At 45.6% G+C, this 25072-nt stretch overlaps 1 protein-coding gene across 1 annotated transcript; it reads left to right on the top strand.

Annotated features, from left to right (window-relative positions):
- Positions 1-556: 556 nt before the first annotated feature.
- Positions 557-1823, top strand: LOC142584136 (uncharacterized). The gene has a single exon (XM_075694308.1). It carries the CDS (start codon positions 704-706, stop codon positions 1709-1711), a length of 1008 nt encoding a protein of 335 aa, XP_075550423.1. The 5' UTR covers positions 557-703; the 3' UTR covers positions 1712-1823.
- The last annotated feature ends 23249 nt before the right edge of the window (positions 1824-25072 follow it).

The following is a 25072-nucleotide window of genomic DNA, read 5'->3' as shown; positions in this document are numbered from 1 at the left end:
ATGCGGCATTAAAGGAAGGTCTATCTACACAAACATTCATATTGCCAGAAGCATTTTAGAATACTGTAACGACCTAAGTGAACACTCCGCCATGTTACAGTTAGATATGCCGAATGCTTTGGACCGTGTGGCCCATAAAGTTCTTTTCAGTATTCTAGAACACATCAAGGTAGGGGATTTGATCTTAGATTGGGTAAAGATGTGCTATCAAGACTGTACCACCTGCCTCATTATAAACAAGGAGATTACCCAAACCTTTAGCGTCCGGTCATCTGTGCGCCAGGGGTGTGGTTTGTCGTCTCTTTTATTCGCAATTTACCTAGAGCCGCTTTGTAGGAAAATCAAGAATGACCATAGAATATCGGGTTTCAGAGTGCAGTCCGCGGAAGTGAAAGTGCTGGCATACGCGGATGACATCGCGTTGTTTTGTCGGGATAAAGAAAGCATCGAAGTCGCGGTCGCAGAGGCTTTATCATACTGCAGAATGACAGGCAGTGCTATTAACTTTGATAAATCCCTAGGGGTATGGATCGGCAACTGGGAAGACCATCCGAGTACGTTTGCAAATATCCGCTTGACAGTCACGCCGGCAAAGTACCTAGGGGTGCCGCTTGAGCACTACCGTGACGCCGTTGATTACTGGAATGCCGAAACTGAAAGGGTTCGTGAAGGTACACTTAAATGGAGAGGCCGCAATTTCTCTATGTTTGCTCGTGCGACAGTGTGCAACCTGTTTGCCGTCGCTAAAATTTCTTACGTGCTCCTAGCGTTGTGCATGTCAAGGGCTAACATACAACGTTTACACAGAGTGCTCGCAGTGTTTGTGTGGGGTTCAACCTGGGAGCGCACCAGTCGCACTAATCTCTTTCGTTCGGTTAAAAATGGAGGATTAGGTCTGGCACATTTGTTCATTAGGCAGATTGTGTCGAGGTTTGTTTTCTTGCGGGACCAAAATGACTCATTTTTAGTAACTGTGTTTCAAACAAGGCTGAGCGAAGCTATACCTGAGTTTATTGTATCGTCACATCGGTGCAGTCAAGGCAGAGCGCGTGGTTTCCTAAAAGAGGTAGTCTTGGCTTTTCAGCTGTTAAAGGTTTGGTTTTCCATGGAATACTTAAGTAGGGTAACACGAAAGCGCTTATATAAGGACCTAGTAGACACTATGTTGCCGGTGCCATTGTATCGCTCGATGTTCTGCATTGGACCTGAAAAGGATGTACTAAAAAGAGTAAAACGAATGCCAGTGCGCCCGTCGGTAAAGTCCTTCTTTTTCCAGCTCCACACCAATACTTTACCTGTGAAACCGTGGCTAGATGAAAAAGGCCTTTCCGTGCCTTGGAGCGTCAACTGTTTACTATGCCGGATACCCGAAACAGTAGAACACATTTTTCTTGACTGCTGGGATGCTGTGTTCCATTGGGACATCTTACAGAGAACACTAAAGAAGGACTTGCCGATCACACCATATGGGATTCGTTTCTTGCCTACTCTAAATGAAGACAAAGTACCCTATGACATGTTCATGCTCATGTCCTTACATAGCTTATGGAAAACTAGAATGGCCGTGAGACATGCCGATGTCAATGCCCGGCCTGTTAGAGAATACTTCATTGAAAGCATTTGTCATATTAAGGAAATGTATAATTTGCAAAAAGAAAAACCAACATGGCTCAGTGTGATGACTGAGCTAGCGAATTTCAAGCGCTTTTAGCCCTGTGACTGCCAACCAATGGCAGAGATTTTGTCGTGACCGTTGTGTACTGTTAAAATGTCTTGTTTTGTAGCCTTGTTGCCATGTCGGTAATAAAGAAAAAAAAACTCGTGGCTCAGTGGTACCGTCTCCGTCTCACAATCCGGAGACCCTGGTTCGATTCCCACCCAGCCCATCTTGCAAGTTGTTTTTTATTCATGAAGTGCCTGCTGGGATTTATCGCTCACGGCCAACGCCGCCGACACCGACACCAACGACACCGGCTTTTCTGCGACACGAGCTCCTTAACGCTGTCGCGTTAAAATGAACACCATTGATAAAGTCATCGATATCTGTTTCTTTCTTATAGAGCGAACAAACATTAAGGTGAAGACACTTCAATGAACCAGCATGTTGATTTGAGACAAGATTACCTACCTTATGCGGAAGAAAGGGACTATCAGTAGCCATCTTTAGGTGGGAAGATCAACTTCAGTACGCTCACAAGAGAGAAGGCTCAGGAAGGAATGTCTGATCAGTGACGCACTACGAACACAGAGTCGCCCTCAGTCTTTCGCAGCGAGCTCTTTCCATTCCTGTGCTACGCGAATTTGTACCCATTCACTTTCGCCCAGTTTTTAGCCTCTCGAAGCAGTTGCCGGTTGTAACTGGTCATGTTTTCCTGAAAGAACACCTTGGATTTCTTTTCCCTCAGCTTTGAGCGGCTGTCCAGCCACTGGTCTCGAACAGATTGCCTGAGATACCTCGCAATTATACCAGAAATGCGGCCGGCTATGCATGGAAGGCGGTGAATGGCAGTGACATCGGTTTCACTAAGTACAGGGACCTCAATCAATGTGGCAAGAGAATTCACTTTCTCAAGCAAATTTTCATTGTCAGCTACACTAACACCGTGAATTTCTAGGTTTAACCTGCGGTTTCTCCATTCCAGCTCATTTAGATCCGCCTCTAACTTTGTCGCATCGTCACTAGCGTGAGAGCTTTGTTCAAGGTATTCAAGCTTTTTTTCCGGATTTCTTTCGTGTCGTTTTGTTGCGCGGCCAATCGTGCCAACATCTCGTCATACTTACCAGACATTAGTTGTACCGACCGCTCAATGGTTGGCGCAGTCTCTTTGAGCGGCAACAACTCATCCAACTGTTGACTTAAGTTCGGTAAAAGCGACCTCATATCAGCTAGTTAATCAGCTGAAGACTTCCCGCTTGAATCTTCACTATCCTTTCCTGCAACTCTGCATGGAGAGCAAGTCCACTTTCGTTTAACCGATTCAGATTTTTCTTATATTGTTTATCTGATAACACAGCACATGTCCCAATGTGGAAGAGCCGCTTACATTCGCCACATGACACAGACATTTCATCTGAGCTAACAGCTTCATTGTATGAGCAACGGGCGCCTACAGTTGCCATGGGAACAGGATATGGAAACACAGGGAAGCAGACTCGAGTGGCAACAGCGGCAGAGTTGACAACATGTGTAGACAACCTCAGGACGTTATTGAAGTTTTGCATCCATCCAACTGCCGTGTTGTCTTTATCTCTAGTCTGTCCCATGTTTGCGCTCTTTGCCATATCTGAGATAATATATTCTAGAGATGTGACACCAATGCGTAAGCTTAGGCCCGGAACTCGGGCTCTTCAGCAAAACGGCACCATTGTTCCTTGTTAAACCACCTGCTAGCATTTCCAGCCACTGATTCAGCCGTGCCATAGCACAAGAGTGATTCCCAAGCCTCATCAACTTGCATCGGCATGCAGACAAGAGAGAGCTTACTCTATAGCGCACCTTGTATAGTTACATACCTTATACAGTACGCACACAGGGGGCCCTCTGAAGCGGTTGACATGATGACATCAAGCAATGTTGAAGACCCTGCTTGACAAACGCGTCAGGCTCATTAATTTTGGTCTGGTTCTGCTGCTGTATGGTACATCGAAGAGGATAGACAGAGAGACAACCAACTTTATTTATCGAAGAGGATATTGAACTGTTTTTTTCGGTATGCAATAAGATGTACTTCACTTGCGGCATCGAGCAACAAAACTTCACGAATGCTAAACAGCAATTTACAATATCTATTCGCGCTTTTTGTCTTATACTGATAATTGTTTTTATTTCTGACTGCAATGTTACGGTTGCGGAGGTAAACATTTATCTACTAACGACGCGAAGTGCAGCGCAAATCAGGCTAACGCAGTGTCTTTTTAAAAGGTTTTTCGTCTATTCCTTATGACGACTGACATTGCCATTGTAACGTCCTCAGTTTTCTGGCAACTTTTTCTGAGGCTACCTATAATGGGAACTATCAACGTCATTTTACGAATCAGGAGGGCAAGGTTATAATGCAACTTTTCTTTTCGCTATGCAGCAAAGTTGGGTAGCGGAAGTAGAACGGCCGTATCACAACGGCAATACTGTGGGTTCCAATACTTGAGGGTAATAAAGTTTCTTAATGTTGCGGAGGCGGCCGAGCGTTATCATGATTTTACTTAACGCGATTACAGCGAAGAAGCAAACGCATCCAGTGCCTAAAAGCAGTCGTCCCCACCACCCCTTAAAACTATAAAACGAAATTGGAAACTATACTCGGCCCTTAAGAGGCAAATAAACAGCCAGCACTCTTCAGGCCGCAGCCAGAAAGAAAATATAGTTAGAGTTGAGAAGTTTTTAGTTTTTTTTATTTTTCAAAAATTCTGCACCTTTTCCCTGGCTTTGTTCTTTCTTGAAATTTACTGGTTATTTCGGTGTTAGACGAAGTTTCATTGTCTGTTCTTGGTGTATCGTTTGTTGTATCCAAGTTGCTAGATTTTATAACAGGGAAAATTATGGCCCCCTGTTGAAACTGATGGGAGCTGACAAGACGAGAAAGAAGAAGACGGCGGACTCAAAAGACGCGCGCGCTAAAAAAAAGTTAAAAAAATATAGAAGAATCTTGATACCGTACGCATCGAACGCAGCTGTGTCGTCTCGTTTCTGGGACATCGTGCCGTGACCAGGATAGTGGCTACTCCTCTTCCGACTGGCCACGGACTACCAGAACGACGGACTGGCCACAGAAGACGGACGAAAAGGAGACCCACAAGGGAACTAAGGGCAGCGAGACGAGACATCTACAGCGAGGAGCGGCACGGACAAAGAGGGAGACCAAGACTCACATGACGTCTCGCCGCTAGAATCTAAGCGACCAGCAGTTTCCTCAGTTAAGATGAACAGAAAAGTGATTTTGAAAAGCTAAAAACGCTTAGGACACAAATGACCAACTTAGTGAGCGATGCTGAAAAGAAACTAGAGGAAAATCAGGATCCTGCAGCGATGTCGCTGATAGCCAGCCAGATTAGAGGTATTGCAGACTCGCTAAAGAAAGCAGACAAGCAGATGGAACAGTTCATAACTCCCGAAAAAGCTGACTCGGAATTTGCGATAACCAGTGAGTACGAGTTAAAAATAATAAGTGCTTTGCACAGCATCAACGCGTGCCTTTCTCGACAAGAAATACAGGAAACAGCGAGGGAGCACCCAAACTTTAATGACGAACCTAGACAATCGCAGCAAGCAACAGTGAAGCTACCAAAGCTAGAAATAATGAAGTTTGACGGCGATAAAATAAAATGGCAAAGATTTTGGCGGCAATTTGAAACAGCTGTACACGAAAGAACCGACTTGAACAAAAATCAGAAATTTACGTACCTTCTGTCATTACTCACCGGAAAAGCGGAAGCTGCCATGGAGGGACTACCGTTTTCCGACAGTAACTATGGGAATGCCATTGATCTACTCAAGCAGAAGTTCGGTAAAGATGACGTGCTGGTATAAATGCATATGAAAGAACTAATTAACTTGAATACAGTGGCAAGCTGCAACGATCATGACGGTTTAAGAAAGCTGGCACAGAAGGTGCAAGTGCACATACTTGGATTGGAATCCTTAGAATGGAACAGCGAGTCCTATGCATCGATGTTGCTTCCGATCTTGAAAAGAGCCTTGCCAGTGTATCTGCACATTGGATTCCGGTTGAAACAAAGAGAAGTGATCAATAGATCTCGGCACAATATACGAATGTGGCTTTACGTCAAGATATTCTCAGGCGCTTGATGAAATACATGGAAGATCAGGTAGATTGCAGAGAGGAATTGTCGACAGAAAGGACAGGAAGCTACGGCAACAGAACTCAGAGTAAGCAGCAGAAAATAACTGTTAATTTTCAATGTGCAGCTGCAAAGTATTGCATATTTTGCGAGATTACGACGCATTTTACTGACGATTGTAGGAAAACGATGCCTTATGAAGACAAGAAAATGAAGCTCAAAAAGGCAAACAGATGTTTTCGCTGTACCAGGCCTCGCCATACTGCTAAAATATGTAAGGCAAACATTAAGTGCACGATATGTCCAAAATGGCATGCGACGTCTATGTGCCAAAGCAAACAAATGACAGCACAGTGTGCAGCATCTACTCCTGATGAAATTTAAAATCAGGAAGAGAAAACATCTACTTGCCAGTTTATGAACCTCTCACCAAGTGTTTTTTTTTTTTGCAGACTGCACTTGCATTAGCAGAGGGTAGAATGCAGTCATGTTATTGTCGTGTTATGCTGGATACTGGTAGCCAAAGATCATTCATACTGAAAATCCTATCTGAGAAAGTTGGCTGTAAAGTTAAAGGAAAAGAAAGACTCACGATAGGCTCATGCGGAGGAGGTCAAAATGAAAGAGTCATGAATTCGGTTGAAATTAAACTGCACAGTGCCTACAGTAGTGAACAAGTGTTATTGGAAGCGCTGGAGGTAGACAAAATTTCAAAAAAAAGATTACCGTTCCTGCCTACATCACTGCGAAATAAGTATGAAGAGGGTGGATTCAAGCTAGCTGACGGTTTATGTAGAAGCTCATCATGCATGGAAATCGGACCACTTATTGAATCAGACCAGTATTGGCAAGTAATGACAGGTGGATAAAAATGACAGGTGACAGGTGACAGTGGATAAAAATCTCGAAGCACCAGGAGGCCCTTGGGATCTCGAAAGTCCACATCCGCCACTTCTGTGCGCTCAGGGAAGTGTCTAATGCCAAATTTCGATTCCTCAGAAGAATTGGTGAGAGGGGCTCGCAACTGTCCGAAGACTCTGACTCTCGGCGCGTTCTTTCATTTCCAGGCCTCAACGCAAGAGTTGAAATAGCTGTCAGCAGGCCTGATGTTGTCGGCTTAGTCAACAGGCCGGACGTCGTTCGTCTGCGTTCCACCTGTCTCTTACTGGAGTCAGTAACAGGACTTGTTTTAGATACTGTGAACAAAGATTTCGCCAGTGCGAAATCTAAGATTCTAAGCGCAGGCGACCCGCTCAGGACAACTGTTACTGCGTATGTCGTGGAAGATAACGACGCAAAGAGCAAGAAATGACGGTGAACCAAGGAAACATCATTTTGATCGGCGCGCTCGCTCCTAGATCCTTCTGGAACCTGGCTAAGGTTATTGAAGTATATTCTAGAGTCGACGCGAAGCCGCGCTCCTGTCTCTTAAAAACGAAAAGAAGACTCGCTCGGAGGCCTGCACAACATCTTTACACACTTGAAGGCTGCCTCCAACGATGAGAAGAAAACTTTTCGCGGCCGGAGGCTGTTGAAACTCATGGGAGCGGACAAGCCGAGGAAGAAGAAGACGGCGGGTTCCAAAGAAGCGCGCGCTAAAAAAATAAAAAAAGAAGGATCATGATCCCGTTCGCATAGAACGCAGCTGTCTCGTCTCGTTTCTGCGACACCCCCTAGCTTTCTTGACCCCGAAAGCGTTGTGTATTTGCAAATCCTGCTAGTCGACACTGTAGTTTTATCCAATCAACATGATGCCAAGTTTTCAAGAAGCAATCCAGCAAGGGCACCACATCAGGAACTAAGGGTGAGTGCATCTGGCATTAGAACGAGACTTGTTGTAGTGTTAGGCGAGTATGGAACCCTAACGAATATTACTAGAAAAAACTAGGCTGATACGACCCCGCGGTACGATGAGTAGAATTGCCCAGGTCGGCAGTGCAAACAGTTCCACAGTGCCGCAGTGCGGAGGCCACAAGGGCCATGGATCACCAGACACCTCCGCGTAACTTCACCAACCGCATTTTTCTTTCTCGATTGTGTACATCGGCAGGTAAAACGGCTGTAACTCGAAAAAGTGATGGCATTGCTTGAGTGACAGGCTGACAAGTTAGTTTCCCTCGTTAGGCTTCTTGCAGTGGAGCATAATATAGTTTTGCAACTCGGTCAATCACCGTCTTAAATCTCAAGCAACTTGATTTACAGGCACTTTCGGGCGAAAACCCAATCTATTACACGAATAATGCGTACTTCATTTTTATTCAGCCTAGAAGAGTTGAACACGAAAAACAGCAGATATCAGTATTTAGGTTTCATCGCTGAAACAGTAGGAAGCGGCACTATGAAAAGCTAAAAGTTGCAAGCAGCATATATCCTCAAAAAGTAGATGATGCATTAGCTGAGGCCTCCAGATTAAGTCTCGCGTAAAATATCGCGCCGCATTTAGGTACAAATGTTTTAGTGAACAAGTAAATTTTGACGACGCTATAATTTGTGAGACATGTGGTAGCGCCTTTAATATCGCTATCTCCTCTCCGACTTATTTTCATGGTAGTGATTGCTCCACAGCGTGCAGCATAACCCTCCTTTTCTTCCTCCGTGCTGAAATTCGTTTTTCTCATTGCGACGGCATGACGCCAAGTTCACCTCCTCAGCACCCATTCAGGTTCTTAAACACGCTGCTATCACCTCTTCGACACAAAGGGGTAGCCCTTGTTACAAGAAAAGGTAGCCATTCACTTTCATTTGCTCCATGTCGCTCTTGCATAAATATATTCTGTTACAATAGATATCAGTTGAACAACTCAGATATAAGAAATCAAGAAAAAAATCTGACTTAAATGAAATCACTATGTGCGCGCGGCAATGTCTTGAGCGGTAGCAACCCCGCTTTATCAATCGGTGTCATGCTCTTGCATTTTCTCGCCATAACCTACTTCTACTGAAAACGTTCCAGTCAACATTTCGGAATCGTGCGCGTCCACCAGCCCGTCACATTTCGATTCCTTATGCTGTGTGTGCCCGTCAATGGCGTTGGCTACGTCAGTAATCGCGCCGTCCCAATCGGTTCCTCCGCTGGCCCCCGTAATACCTCGCTGCGTAGCCTGCGCCATAATGTGTACCTTTGGTTTTGGCGTATCGTTGCTGTTTGAATCCTGGTCATTTTCAGACGACATGCGTCTGCATTCTACCGAAAACGTAGGTTTTGATGGCAAAGGTAGAACGCCGTGAGAAGTAGATGACAAGCCGCTGTCATCGTCCGTGGCACAGACCTGATCCTTCGCTTCGTCACTTGCTCTCGCTTGGTCAAAGTATATTCCCTTCGCATCCGTTTCACGAAGAATGCCACTACCACTGGTATCAAGTAGAGCTGAAGACGGTGGAACTAACAGTTCGGTATCTTTGGCTAAATCAGTCTGGGTATTCCGTAGTACGATCTTATGAGAGGTAGTCGATGTACTTGTAGGCGTTTGTTTTATGTGACATCCACTTACGCTGTTCGGATTGAAGGAATTGTACGTCAGCGATGTGTTGTGCTGAGACATCTCTCTTGTAGGCAATGGTACTGATGCACAGCTAAAACCATCTGACGTTGTCAGTTTCTCATCCGAGTTGCAAGGATTTATCACTTCGTTCACAGTGGTCTCCGGGGCAGATTGTGCTATGCGGATTTTCTGGTCAAATCGGCTTGTCGGTGTCACTGGTAGCGCCTTGTCAACCGCTACAACGTAGCCTGCATGATTAGATTCCATCAGTCGTTCACAAATTTCATTATGCGAACCCATCTCAGAGGCACCGCCATCTTCCGCCATTAGTAGTTTGTGCGTTGTCATAGTTACCTCAGCATTCGAATTCCTGCCAGTTTCCGAGCCAGCGGTACCAAGCACCGGCCTCTGTTCGGGTTCCTGAGTTATAGGATCATGTTGCCTCTCGTCGCAGTATTGCTTTTCACTTAAGTTCGTGGGTGGTGGCATGACCTCGCGCGGCTTTTCCCCAGATTTTGCTTTCGGTGCTTCGGTAAATGCCCGCTTAACTGGGTGGCTAGCAGATCCTTCTTCTCTTTTCATTTCAAAAGGTGAACTGCGTACCTCTGGGCGTGGTTTGCGTGTGCCACCAAAAAACGGCATATTCATGGCATCGAAGCCGGCTATGCCCCGACTCATTTGCTGCGACAAAGACGACTCCGCCGGCTGAGTGCCGCCCTTGGGACCATACGCGTCCCCTTGATCCCAGACGTATGACACGCGTTTCTTGTTTGGCAGAACTTGGAGCGGCGCTTCTTCAGTCGCGTCGTTGTAAGCAGAGCGTATCGTCTGAATCGTTGGCTCTAACCCGTCGGCGAGTGGCATTGCGGACTGGCGCGCTGTATCTATAGAGCGCTGCGGGGATATCGTACTTTGTTGCGGAGCTAGACTGTTCCTCGGGGAGCGGTACTTCGGCAGCGATGCGGGGTTCTGTGTTCCCAAAGACATAGACCCTTTGCGCCACCCGATGCTGCGGTTCAAGGCACTCATGGGGTCCGCTTGAGCAGCGCTTGTTTCTGGCCCAGTTGTCATTACTTCTGGCGCAATAAATGCAGCGCCGTCTTCCAAGGTGTCCAGATAGGCCACGTATATGTAGAGAAGAAGGAACACCTGCGAATGATTTCATGTATAAACCACGCAGCAGCGTGCAATGCGAATCGAGAAAACAGCAGTTAAGCGCTGAAATGTGTAGCAGTTTGCCGTTCGCAGGGGCAAAATACTTCGGGCTGCTTGCACAAAGGATTTTAAAATGTCTAAACTTAGCCATCTTTACAAAATTTACCTCTGACTGTTCCAAATGACACTAAAAAGCAGTGAGCAAACTTGACATTTAGAAGAAATGTTTTATTTTTCGTACTCTACACCTTACTGCACGGAAACCAACCACGCTAATCTTTATTAAGAGCGGGCAACTTTAGCAGTGCTAAGATGCTGCCTGCAAGTGGCCCCATTTATTTCACACTTATTATCAGCACACCGTTTGCTGATAGGCTTCTGTTGTCGACACGCTTCTATCGTTAAAGCAAAGCATCGCAATTAGCATGCCATCACAAATGACGTGCTGTTTGTGATGCGCCTTAACAATATCTTCTACTGTGCACTAAGCACATAGAACACAAATTAGTGACTATTCAGTTAGAACACAGAAACATTAACAGTGTACAAACTGTACCGGCCTGCTGCGAGGCAAAACTCACAATATATGTATGCAACTCAATTAATAAATGAAGCTGACAAATCATTTCTCATTGTTGTGCAATTGTCAAGATCTCTTGTTTCGAACACCGAAAAATATTTTGTTAAACAGCCCTGCGATCACGTAAGCCTCCTAACATCTCCCCCTATTAACACTCTATAAAGAAATGACAAAACATGATCATGTCTAACTCTGGAGATGAATAAAATTCCAGCCCTTGAAGTGTCAAAAGTTATCAACAAGAAGAATGTAAGGTACATCCCAAATTATTATATCAGAAAGATTGAGGAAGCAGTAAAGAATGTTCACAGCATGAAATCAGGGAGAAAAAACTTGGTTTTGGACAAGGCAACATGTATACAGCGACAGATAAGCGGCGCAATATACTCAGCAATTTCGATGATATAGTAAAGGCAGCAGAATTCTATACTGACGTCTACAGTACCAAGAGCAACCACGCTACCTTCATTCGAACTACAGTAAACTCTCAGTTGTACGAATGTCAGTTTATCGAATATTTCAGAATAACGAACTTTTTAAAAATCCCCGGCCGTTTTCTTATAGATTCTATGCAAAAATGTTTCACTTAAACTAATTTTGGAACGGTCAATATTTCAGTTTAACGAACTCGCTCAGAGATAGACTCCGCGATGTCGGCAGAGATCTCTCATCAGCTGGAGGTCGATAGCAATACTTCATTTGAAGACTATGCACAGTGTGACAGTGCACTGATTACCTGTGCTGGACAGACGGATCTGGAGATTGTTTCCAGGGTTCGTCCTGAAGAAGAAGAAGCGTGCGACAAAGAAGAGGCAACTGCCGAGCCAGTTTCAAGCCCTATAAGTCTAGCTGAGGTTGCAGGGTACATTGGAAAGTTGAGATACTTTGTGTCTCAACAGCGAGCTGTGCCAGAAGAAATGTACAAAAACATTGACTCTTTGGACAGTTGTATTAGTTCCTGTGCTATAAAAGTACAAGTGCAGAAAAAGATTACAGATTTTTTTTTCTGAGTGAGAAAGGCTGCATTATAACTATTATGAACCTTGTACTTGTTGATATGTACAAATTGCATTTCACACACTTCTAACACTATGGATGCCACGTCTTTTGCTCCATGAATTGCACTTTTCACTCTGTATGCCATGTCTTATGTTAGTGAACTTTCAGTTAAGTGAACTATTTCCTTCGGTCCCTTGAAGTTCACTCAAGTGAGAGTTCATTTAGTGCTGAACAGGATACAAAGTCTCCTTTAGCTAACGACAAAGTTAGAGGGGCCTCGCAATACATAACCCAAGGAAAAGCGGCAGGATTAGGGTGAATAACAGTCGGTTTTGTAAAAGAAGAATGAGATATCATGGTTTAAAATCTTCAGGTAGCATACGTCGGTTTATTGACCAGTTGCTTTCACCCCAAAAAGATCACGTTCTCGTGACGCTTGCGGCAACAAGGACGTTCCACGTCCGCCGCCAAGGTCTGTGAGTGGTGGCGCTGGCTAACACTCCCAGGGTTCTACTAGTACACATAAATACCCAAGAAAGTGGATGGGGAAACAGCGCCGTGGTAGCTCAATTGGTAGAGCATCGCACGCGAAATGCGAAGGTTGTGGGTTCGGTTCACACCTGCGACAAGTTGTTTTTTCATCCACTTTAATTTCCATTAGTCTATCGTTTCTTCATGACATTTATTAAGCACAAGTAATTTCCCCTATGTTATCCTTGGTGTCAGTGTTTGTTGGCTACTCATGATATGACTAATAAAATCGGGCCCCTCGGTTAACCCACTTTCTTCTCGTTTATTACATAACGAGGGTCTCGAATCCGGCAACATTGATGCCTTCAGGTAGCATATGTGGGTTTATTGACCAGTTGCTTTCACCCAAAAAAAGATCACGTTCTCGTGACGCCTGCGGCAACAAGGTCGTTCCACGTCCGCCGCCAAGGTCTGTGAGTGGTGGCGCTGGCTAACACTCCCAGGGTTCTACTAGTACACATAAATATCCAAGAAAGTGCATGGGGAAACAGCGCCGCGGTAGCTCAATTGGTAGAGCATCGCACGCGAAATGCGAAGGTTGTGGGTTCGGTTCCCACCTGCGGCAAGTTGTTTTTTCATCCACTTTAATTTCCATTAATTTATCGTTTCTTCGTTACATTTATGAAGCACAAGTAATTTCCCCTATGTTGTCCTTGGTGTCAGTGTTTGTTGGCTACTCATGATATGCCTTTATACACAATGTTTCACGACTTCAAGTGCTCTAGAGAGCTGGAAGAATGCCAAGAGGAACTAATCCATAGAAAGGGAGGCGTTAAACAATTTAAAAACTATAAGCCCATTCACTTGCAAGTATTGTATATACTATTTACCAATATAATTTCCAATAGAGACAGCGCAACACTTGACTTCAGTCAACCAAGAGAACAAGCTGGCTTCGGGAAGAGATACTCTAGAATTGGTCACATCCATATAATCAGTCAGGCAATTGAGAAATCTGCGGAGTACGATCAAACCTCTCTATACGGCTTTCGTACATAATGAAAATGAATATAACTCAATAGAGATACCAGCAGTCACGGAGGCATCACGTAATCAAGGAGTATAGGAGACATATTGGAATATCTGGGTAAAATCTACAGCTACTCCAAACCTACGTTGTTTTTCCAGAAGAAAAGTACAAAATTAGCTATCAGGCAAGCGGTCACGCAAGAAGACAATCGCCACCATGCGATTCACTGCATGCTTACTAGAAATATTGAGGGTATTTAAGTGGGAAAGCCTAAGAGTCAGGACCAAAGGCGAAAATCTCAACCTTCGGTTTTGCAGATAGCATCTTCCTGTTCAGAAACACTGGGAATGAATTTAAACAAATGATTGCAGGCCTAAACCTAAAAATAGAGTTGAAGAATAATATGCAGAAGACAAAGAGATCGTTTTATAGCCGGGCAAGTGGAGAATTCATCATCGCCAATCAGCCTCTAGAGTCTGGAGAGGAGTATGTACATACAATAGTGATTATGTGGCATCCAGCGATATCTTTTTTTTATTCTCATAACTCAATGAACAGCTGAACACGATATGGTTCTATGACTTGAACACCTTGCAACGGAGCTGCATTTTGGCCACTCAATTAAATATTATTTATTTTCTACAAGGCATCGGAAACCTTACAAGATAATAGAGTTGCTTTAACATGACAGGTAATTATGCTGAAAATATTTTTTAACAGCGAGTTGAAATAATTTGTTTGCCGTTCAGAAAACCCGATACAGATTGTGCCTCATCCAATACAAAACAAAAAACACATCCTGCACTAGTTACGATTTTCTTAGGATTCGACATTTGTGAGACACAGGTTAACGTCTTGCCCAACCGAGGGCCATAATGAGAGTTTAGAATTGTCTAAAATATTAAGTTGTTTTTGACTGCTTCCTTAATAGTTAAAAATATGAATTACGGGAAGGCCACTTTTATACTTTTGTTTATTAGGACGCGGTCTGCTCTGCTTGCAGGAAAGTTGCTGCAGAAAAATCCTAAAATACATTGCACAGCCTTCCTTTTAAACCCATACCTTCGATGCCGATACAGATGATGCGCAATTATATCTGAAGAATATATTATATGGCAAAAGAAGGCGATAGGGTAATGAGCACCACGCTGTTGGAGTCACAGAAAAAGAAATAGGATTGCGAGTTCACTCAGAAGCCGCGGAGTAAAGGTTTCTTATGCATGACGCCTGTTCCCGTTAACGACGCAGGCCCTAGCGGTTTCCTCTACTTCCTTGTGCATGCTTAGCATCCTTGCCCTTCCCTACCCCTGTTTTAATCAGTATGCTAGCAGTTGTTGTCGCATGTTGGCGTATTCAACCATCTGCTCCTTGTTCTGCTATCGTACAATACTGAAGACACGCTTTCTGTATTTCACCTAAATATGCGTCTTCACCAGCTAAAAAGCGATTGTTTTAGCAAGTGACAATGTATGAATGCTTCCACACAACACTTCAGAGCCTGAAGGCAGCTCCACCCGCAAGCACACCACGACTTGCACCTCTTTAGACAGTGCACACGGCTTGAGACCGACCATCTATGTTGGCCCTGAGGATTAGCATATCTTTTACAGCATGCCTCGAATATACTATTTCTCGATGAGAGCTCTGAAAGAGTGCTGAGATTTGTAAAAAAGAAACATGGAGTTTTACGTGCCAAACAACATTCTATTATGAGACACGACGTAGTGGAGGACTCCGGAATTTTCGACCACCTGGGGTTCCTTAACATGCACCTAAATCTAAGTACACGGGCGTTTTCGCGTTTCGCCGCCAGCGAAATGCGGCCGCCGAGGCCGGGATTTGAGCCCGCGACCTCGTGCTAAGCAGCCAAACACCATAGCCACTGGTGCTCAGATTTGTAGTTTGCAGAGATATTAAGTTCCCATTATGTGCTTGTCCACATACGTGTACAGGCTTTCTAAAGACGCCATAATATGGTGCTTGTAGCCTGTTTAAAAGTGAAGTAACATAGGGTGAATTTCTTGTATTAACATAATTTTTTAATAATGTCTGTGGCAGATAGTGAATTTGTACTGCTGGAGCTTGATTACGAGAACAGGTATCGAATCGCATAATCGAGCCACTTGCTAATTTTATGATTTAGCATTTTGATATTTTGACTGAATACCTAAGGGCGCCTATTCCAATTTACGCCTTCTAGCTGGTGAGATTGTGAGACATATTCATTTGGAACAAAGTCTGAGAAGAACACCTGTTTACAGATGTGCACTCCCAAGTGGATGACTAAACGCATACCTATTCGTTATTTTTTGCTGCATACCACAAAAGGGCACTTCGTAAAAAATTATGTTCATTATTAAAGAAGTAATCGAAAAATTCGCAGAGCACAATCAGCCTATCTATATCGCTTTCATAGATTACGAAAACGCATTTGATTCAGTAGAGACACCAGCAGTCATAGAGGCATTACGTAATCAGAGAGTACCGGCCGCTTACGTAAATATCTTGGAAAGTATCTATAGAGATTCCCCACCTGCCTTAATTCTGCACAAGTAAGAAGATACCTATGAAGAAAGGGGTCAGAGAAGGAGACGCAGTCTCTTTAATGCTATTGACTGAGCGCTTGGAAGAAGTATTCAAGCTATTAAACTGGGAAGGCTTAGGAGTAAGCATCAAGGGCGAATACTTGATAAACCTTCTATTTGCAGATGACATTGTCTTGTTCAGCAACACTGGAGACAGTTACAACAAATGATTGAGGACCTTAACAGGGAGAGTGTAAGTTCAACATTAATATGCAGAAGACAAAGATAAGGATGAATAGCCGGGCAGAGAAACAAGAGTTCAGGATCGCCAGTCAGCCTCTAGTGCTTGTGAAGGAGTACGTTTACCTGCGTCAATTACTCACAGCGAACCCTCATAATCAGAAGAAAATTTACAGGAGGAAAAAAACTGGTTGGAGCGCATTCGGCAGACATTGTCAGTGCCTTACTAGAAGCTTACCGTTATAATTAAAAATAAAGGTGTACAATCAATTCATTCTACCGGTACTGACATATGGGACAGAAACTTTGGAACTGGCAAAGGAGCTCGAAAACAAGTTGAGGACCGCGCAAAGAGCGATGCAACGAAGAATGCTAGGCAGAACGTTAAGAGACAGAAAGATAGCGGTGTGGATTATATAACAAACGGGTATAGCCGATCTTATTTTTGACGTTAAGAGAAAATAATGGACCTGGGCGAGTCGTGTAATGCGTAGGTTAGATAACCAGTGGAGCATCAGGGTTACAGAAAGGGTACCAAGGGAAGCACAGTCGAGGACGACAGAAGACTAAGTGGCTCCACAAAATTAGGAAATTCGGTGGCGCAAGCTAGAATCTATAGGAGCAGACGGAGATAATTGGAGGTCGCAGCGAGAGGCCTTTGTCCTGCAGTGAACATAAAATAGGCTGACGATGATGATGATGGTAGTGATTTTTACCCTCTACACTGATAGCGCTTATCAGAGGCGTGTGCTTGCTTAAAGATTCATTCCAAGTGAACAAACCTTGAGAGCTTACAGCTCTGCTGAAAAATATCTGTATTACCCATAACTCCCGTATGAAATAACATCATTTACCATAAGGGAAAAAACGGTTTATATATAGGATCCTACGCGTTGCATATCAGTCAATTCAATATGGCACTTATGGGGAATATGATTTTTTTTTCGATAGGATTACTGCAACCGTTAAAGCGCAATTTATACCCTAAGAAAAAAGTGTAATGGTGTTTATTAGTCATGGGCGCTTGGGACCGAACGTTAAAGCAGGGCACGAACGCCCACCCCGAGCGGCGTTGCTCGAGCAAAAATGCTGTAGAGACTGACCCACTAGAAAGCGCTGGCGAAGATGGCCATTATTTCGTCCCTCTTCTTCGCTACAATTACACACCCGGAAACCAAAAGGAGCCGCTCGGCGACCTAACAGCTCGTCCCTATGAATGGATCATAATACGGCTTGAGGCACTCGACGTTGACAAGGTCTCGTCCACGACGGCGCATGTCCGAAGATGGTCAACGGGTTCGGTTACACACCTCACGGGGGATGCGCGTTCGACTACACGGTAGGGCCTTCCGTACTTAGGTAGTGGTGTTCAAGATAGACCAGGTGCAGCGGAAGGAACCGAGAACCACACAAGGGCTGCAGGAAGGAACCTGGGCGCAGAAGTAGTGTCACCGCGAGTGCTCTTTTGGCGCTCTTCGTCAATGAAGATAAAGGCCCGAACGAGATCGCGGCACTCTTCAGCATGTCTTGCCGTCGCAGAAATAGGCGCGCATTCCGATGTATCCGGCCGATATGATAGAATTGTGTCGATGGCTTGCGACGGGTGCCGACCGTGCAGTAAGAAAAAGGGTGAAAAGCCGGTGATCCTCTGAGCAGCGGTGCTTTACGCGTAGGTCACGAAGGGCAGAATGACGTCCCGATTTGTGTGTTCGGCGGGGTCGTACATGGCAAGCATGTCACCGAGCGTACAGTTGAAGCGTTCCGTAAGGCCATAGGGTTCAGGATGGTACGCCGTAGTTGTACGATTGACAACGTGGCAATCTTTACGAATAGCTTCAGCTACTTCGGAATACTTCCGCAATATCTGAGCAGTTTCTGAGGTGGCCCATAACGCAGGATGAATCGACCAAGCCGGAAGGGAGGCAATATTGCGCGCTCTAGCTGCCGAGAGGGCGACAGTCTCGGTGTAGCGCGTGAGGTGGTCGACTGCCAGAATGGTCCAGCGGTTTCCAGTCGATTCCAGGGAAAGTGATTCATACAAATTGATGCCGACGCGCCAAAAAGGACGGGTGGGACAAGGTAAAGGTTGAGAAATGGCTGGCGAGAGGCGGCGCGAAGATTTCTGGCGCTGACAATCGGGGCAAGAGCGAACGAATTTCTGAACGTATATGTACATCCCTCGCCAGCAGTACAAACTGAAGAAGGTGCTGGTACGTTTTGAAAACTCCCGAGTGTGCACACCGTGGATTGGCGTGGAAAGCCGGGGGTATCTCAGAAGGGCAGACTACGAGGTACTACGAACAATGACTGACACCCATCGCTGTTATAATTGCGTCGATGAAGCAGTTTGTCGCGAATGGAGAAATGGTGAGCTTGACGACGCAACGTGCCAGTGGTCGGTTGCGCTGATGACTAAGAAAACAAGTCTATGAGGGAGGCAATTTGATAGCCCTTACGCTGCTCAGAAGCGATGGTGATAACATCAAGCGAACAAACGGTAAATTGGGATAGTGAGCAGCAGGCATTGTCTTCAGGTAAGGGAGAGCAGGAGAGGGCGTCGATGTCAGAATGCTAGCATCCGCTTCCGCACAGCATGCGAGTATCGTAGTCATATCCCTCAGGCCGTCTTGCCCATAAGTGCATAAGTGCATGGTGGTCCGTGGCGACATGGAATGGGCAGCCATACAAATAAGCCCAGAACTTAGTAAGAGCCGAGATGGTGGCCACAGTTTTTTTTCTATCACAGTGTAATTCGTCGCACATTTCGCAAGCGTACGACTTGTATAGGCCGCGATATACTCCGTAAAACTTTCTTTGCGCTGGGCAAGCACAGCTTTCAGGCCAACACCGCTGGCATATGTGTGCACCTCGGTAAAGGCTGTCGGGTCGTAATAGTGCAAAATCGACGGAGATGTTAGAAAACGACGGAGCTTTGTGAAGGCCTCGTCGCACTCGGACGACCAAGAAGTAAGGGGTCCGTTGCTTCTCAGTAGCTTCGTGAGGGGCGATATGATGGCGGTGAAATTGCGAATGAAGCGTCTGTAATAAGAGCGGGGACCTATGGAACTGCGCAATTCTTCGACGGACGTTGGCCTAGGAAATCGGCGATTTCCGGAAGTTTGGCTGAATCGGGTATTCCATCCGTGCATATGACGTAACCGTATCCAACTTTTTTGTACAAGAGGGTTTAGTTCGCGTGAGTGCCACCACGTGGCCTACTGACCGTAAACTTTTCAAACTTCCCGCGGTGACGCGTGGTGACGTCAACAAAACAAAAATAAAATAATTAAAAGCTATCCCCCTGCATTCAACTCCGCCACAATGCTTGTCCCGCCGGCGTTATCAGTGTTCTTGATAAAGCGTAGCCGCTCGTCGCCTGGAAATGATTTATCATCCTAAGAACGTTTAGTCGCGACGAGCGATGATTGATTCTGGGCTTTTGATCATCATCATCATCATCAGCCTGGTTACGCCCACTGCAGGGAAAAGGCCTCTCCCATACTTCTCCAACAACCCCGGTCATGTACTAATTGTGGCCATGCCATGCCTGCAAACTTCTTAATTTCATCCGCCCACCTAACTTTCTGCCGTCGCGCTACGCTTCCCTTCCCTTGGGATCCAGTCTGTAACCCTTAATGACCATCGGTTATCTTCCCTATCATTACATGTCCGGCCCATGCCCATTTCTTTTTATTGATTTCAACTAAGATGTCATTAACTCGCGTTTTTTCCCTCACCCAATCTGCTCTTTTCTTATCCCTTAACGTTACACCTACGGTTCTTTTTCTTCTTTTTTTTCTTTTCCTTTTTATTTTTGGCCTTTTGGTGCTACGGAGCACACAAGCTAGGGGAAACGTCAGAAGCACTCCGTGGCAGCAGTTCCTCAGTCGGCACACATCGTTAACGTCCGAACATCGCACAGTGTCTACGAGAGACGCCGTCGTGGACGGCTTTTGATTTGGACCTATCGATTTCGTTAAGGTGCCCGCAATTATTTCGCTGGTGACTTTGCTATCCGCACATGGGCTACCGCCGTAGCTGCAAATCGAGATCTGCTTAAGTATTCAGATATATACATAGATATGTTGGTTTTGCATCTGGACGCAAAAGTCACGACACAAGAATTGAGCAAACTGTCTCTGTGTCGTCGTCCGTTAGCATGCTGTGCAAATATTGCAATAATGAGCGCCATTCTTAAGCATATAAATTCATAGTCTAAAGAATTACGTGGGTCCCACGCATGTGCGATTCGATGTAAGCGAAGCTTTCTGTGTTATTTATTGTCATAGTCGTACGCAATCTCCACAGAATAGTCAGGCACCCTCTAATGAAATGCTGTCAATGTTTTCCTGATTACGCCCGCCATTGTGAAGCAAATAAACGTAACTTCCAACTCATCTTCTCAGAAATAAACGCTGAACGAAACGATGACGTCATCCTGAAAAAGATCAACAAGCGCTGTAGTACTCGATCTTATGAAGCCCCTATTCGCAAGCTTATTCTCATTTTTCTTATGGGGGGGGATGTGTTCTTGTAACGTAGAAATGTCCCTCGGGCGTCTCTGATATGCTCGTTTTTATTCTCAAGCACCCAATGAAAACTGTCATCGCTGCAATTACATGATGTCCTGGTGGCAGGTCATCATGGCGTGTCGCGCACCTTTGACCACGCTGGCTCATTTGGGTTGGCATATACTATTTTGTGCGTCATACTTCGCCACAATCATTTTTCAAACTATGCCAGAGCTCGAGGAGGCCGGCCAACTCGCTACGTCACTTTCCTCTGTTTACTTTCGCAAAGTGTGTGCCCATCGCTGTGGTTACCAAATACGCCAAACGGTGCGCTACCACTCAAGCCTTTCTGGCAATCTGAGCAACTCAAGTCGCAGGCTTTCTTCAACACGGCGTCGACGTTCAATATGGCTATCGTCAAGTACTTTTCGCGGACTTCGCTGCCCGCCTTCTCTCCAATGTCATCTGTTACACTACTTGCTCCTGCTAGACACAACACAAACACGCAACGACATTAATGAAGTATCAGTTACATGCTGGTTGACATGCTGTCGATGTACATTTCCGCTGAGCACCAGGATTGGAGTGTAGTTCTGTCTATGGTGACATTATCGGTCTACAGCCTCGCTCAACAGCACCGATCTTCACTCAACTCTTTTTTTTTTGTCGACAGGAGCATACTGTATTTCCTCTGAATATACTTTCGGATTTTGGTGTGACCTTGCACGCCCGCTTATTCTGTTACGTTGACGGCGACAGTTGCCGTCAGGCTAGCGCCTCATTCTGAGTTTCGCCGTCACCAGGGAGCACAGAAAGCTGTCATCACAAACAAACCACCGGGATACGGGCCCATGTATTCGTAGCATCATGCATTTGGGAGATGGGCACGCCAACGATTACGCTATATACCACCTACCTCCGCCACTTTCTGTTTATCTGCCTTCCCACTTCTCGTTTTTGTCGCAGACGCAGGCAGAAGGGACGCAGAAACGAAAAAAAGGTGAAGATTGCTTGAGCCGCCAACTGACACATGGCCTTAAATTTGGCAGGTAACTCTCATTGGAGCGCATGCGCTTGCGGCTAAGTGCAGATCGTGGGTCACCTTAGCTTTATTGTAAATTTGCTTTCGCCGACTCTTTTCGGGTAGAACTTAAACGCCGAACAAAAGTGAGACCTACCGTTGTATTTTATTTCTTGTTTTCTAGGTTTAAACCAAAAACGCTCATTTACAAAAGTAGTTATTTTTAAGAAATGGCATAAGGATAATATATTTCGAGGTCATGTCGCTGCCAACACAGGCCGGCACCACGTATCGACGAAAGGGCAGCACACTGCCGATGTACGCGGCCGGTTACTGAATAATGAAAACAGAAAACGGTAAATACGTGGCACCCGCCACCATGACCCATTTTTTTTCTACAGCAGCGACGCCCAACGGCGGTCAGATATTTATTTATGATATACTTCTTAAATAATTCTTAAAGGGGTTTATTTTAGTTTTCATCGCGGAACCGCAAGTGCAGGGAGCGCCGCGCGTACACCATGGCACGTATATGCTGGAGCCACGCTTTTTTTCCTCTACCAATATGGCCGCCGACGCCTTCACGCCCTCCCGTAGGCGACAGCTGGCACTGACACTCCAGAAGTTTAAGTATATAAACCTCCTAGCATAGAAACGACAGCATGGTTGCTAATAGATTGTTGGCTTGGATATGTTTGGCCCGAGGCCCAAGACGGCACCCTGTCTTCTAACGCTCTGTCATTTTTGCGTTCGCGTGTTTAGAAAGTAATAGCTCAGCGAGCCACCGGCCATAGCGGGCCAGCATGGGCCAGCGTAGACGCTAATGCGCGTGTTCCACCGCGCATGCGCACTACCGTCTACGCTAGCCCAGTGGGCACGCTGGCCTGCTGGCTCGCTGAGCTATAACTCTCATTTTTGTCTTGAAGGGACGCGCACCGTATACATACTGCAAAGGTGCTTCTGTTGAGCGTATGTAGGGCGAGAAACGCTGTTCTAAACTGTCTGTTCTCTAACTTGTGCAGTAAACTGATGTTTATAGTTTTCCCACAAACGAAAGCGTCACGAGTATGGCAGTCATAATTGCAAGTCACGGTATGGTCGCAAGTTGTCGCGATAGCGCAGCTATAATTCACAGAGCTGATCACTAAGGGATACGCGGCGAGGAATGGCCGAGGAATAATTGCCAAGATTGGTATCTTGTAAACGTTAATTACCAAGAATGACGGGTGAATATACACTCTAAGAACTAGAGAGGGTATCGCAGGAGTGAAGCGGCCGATTCACTCTTCAAAGCGTTGTTTTACTCTCTCAATATGTCGAGTTGAATGAAATGCATTGTGGACTCCGTCACCAAGGAGAGAGTGAAATGTGCTTTTCACTCTCCCCTTCAGAGAGAGAGAGAGAGTAGAATGCCCGTTCTACCCTTGCGGCAATAGAGAACAAAACCTAGCGTAATCTTCTGCTTCAACTGTAGGAGGCTGGCCCCGAACATGGCGATGTATCACTCACGCATGCTGACCAAAGAACAGACCGTTTTGCTTCTAAGAGAACAGGCAGCCACAGTTCAAAGGAATGCGTAGCGAGCGCTCTACTTTTTCAATAGGAGTTGCTCCACCGCGCGCGCGCTCAACGTCGCGGAACAACACAGTACCGCAGAAAGGTTCAGCGAGCAGCAACGATTGCCGTCCAAGGGAGATCGTGTGTCAGCCATCTCGCGTCGCTGCGAAAACACGACAGTCGTTCGTCGTGTTCAATCACCAACTCGCCCAGCTAGCCGTCTTAATTTAGTTCGTCATTCGTTGGATATAACAAATCCTCCACGGTAAGTGAATTCTACCTTACGGGCACATTTTGCGTATATGACATGCTATCTCCAGGAAGTCGTCGCGGTGCTTAGCAGACGCGATTGACAACGGACTAGGCATACACGCTGTGTCTCTCTATGTCAATCGAAAAAGCCAGTTGTCGCAATAACTGCGTGTGATTTTATCACTTGCCGCTATCTGTAAAAGCTTTGAAAATCGCAAACGCTCCCAGAACCATGGTATGTTCAATAAGACGTGAGACAAGAGCAGGCTTAAAATGGTTTGTTCGCCAGCCCATGATACCGAACCTATGCGGAGCGTGCTTAGCGTGCGTTTTGTGTGTTTGAATTTATTAATTTTGGCAGTCTATGTGTACGAAACGCCGTTGAATTAAGGAGTCACATAACAGAAGGGGTCATTTTGCTGGCGGCATGCTTTCGTTATAAATAAGCGGCGCGCTTGAGGGTGTCTTGCCGACGGGTAATCTGCGACCACTAAAGTTACGTGCAGCACCAGTGGTAGTTAGAAACATTGCCGCAGGCATTCAGCTGCATGCTGCAAGAGGTCAGTTGGGCACGTTATCTTGAACTTATTGAAAACGAACGAGAAATCTATGTTTTATGCTGAATAACGTATAAACCCCATATAAGCGATCTTGCACGCGACAGCTACAAGCGATGCGATGGAGATTGCTGTCGCGTTCGCTCGTCTCATTCAAGTCGTACTTCGTCCGAGCGACGACTTCGAGCCACGTCTCCCTGGTGTTGCCGGTATGAGGGCTGCCTAAACGCGTCTGAACAAGCGTGACGCTTTCTTTAGCAATTTAAGTTGATGTATTTTACTATAAAAAGTAGCATAAAATATTTCCCAAGGTCTTGCAGTAGGTTCATATCCTTGCACGTATAAAAATTCAATCGTTTGCTCGTTTCGCGCGACAGTCGGTAGTATTTCAGCAATGCACATCCAGTTCCGGCTTCGCGCTATTGGCTAGTCGCTCATAGCACTTGCTGGAGACGAGCGACGAATTCCATATTTCTAGAACCGACCCATCTGTTCAAGCGACGGCCCGTTCTGTCACTCGAAGCCGTCGCTCGTTGCCGTCGCGCACTAAATCGCTCTCATGGTGTTTGGCCCTACGAATGAATTGTTTTTGCTCTTGTATTGAAATGGTGTATTATATGTCCGATTTTATGTCTCCTGTTGCGGTTTTCGAGCACGGTGCGAATCTGAAAGGGTGCTTATGTCTACGAACTCGGTGAATTGCCAAGCGGCGAGTTATGCATCGGCATCGAATATAACGGCTGCTGTGTGTAATTACAATTGCATGGGGCGCTTTGCATAGGCGTATTGTTTTGAACATGCCTGTGCATTTGCTAATATGAGTTGGCGTTTCAGAGTTATGTTATATGAACAGCTAATCACCCTTCCGCTGGCGGTTACAAGCGTAATGTGTGCAT

This window comes from Dermacentor variabilis, chromosome 6, assembly GCF_050947875.1.
Source record: "Dermacentor variabilis isolate Ectoservices chromosome 6, ASM5094787v1, whole genome shotgun sequence".
In the NCBI taxonomy this organism is placed as follows: domain Eukaryota; kingdom Metazoa; phylum Arthropoda; class Arachnida; order Ixodida; family Ixodidae; genus Dermacentor; species Dermacentor variabilis.
This window is presented reverse-complemented; position numbering and strand designations above follow the sequence as displayed.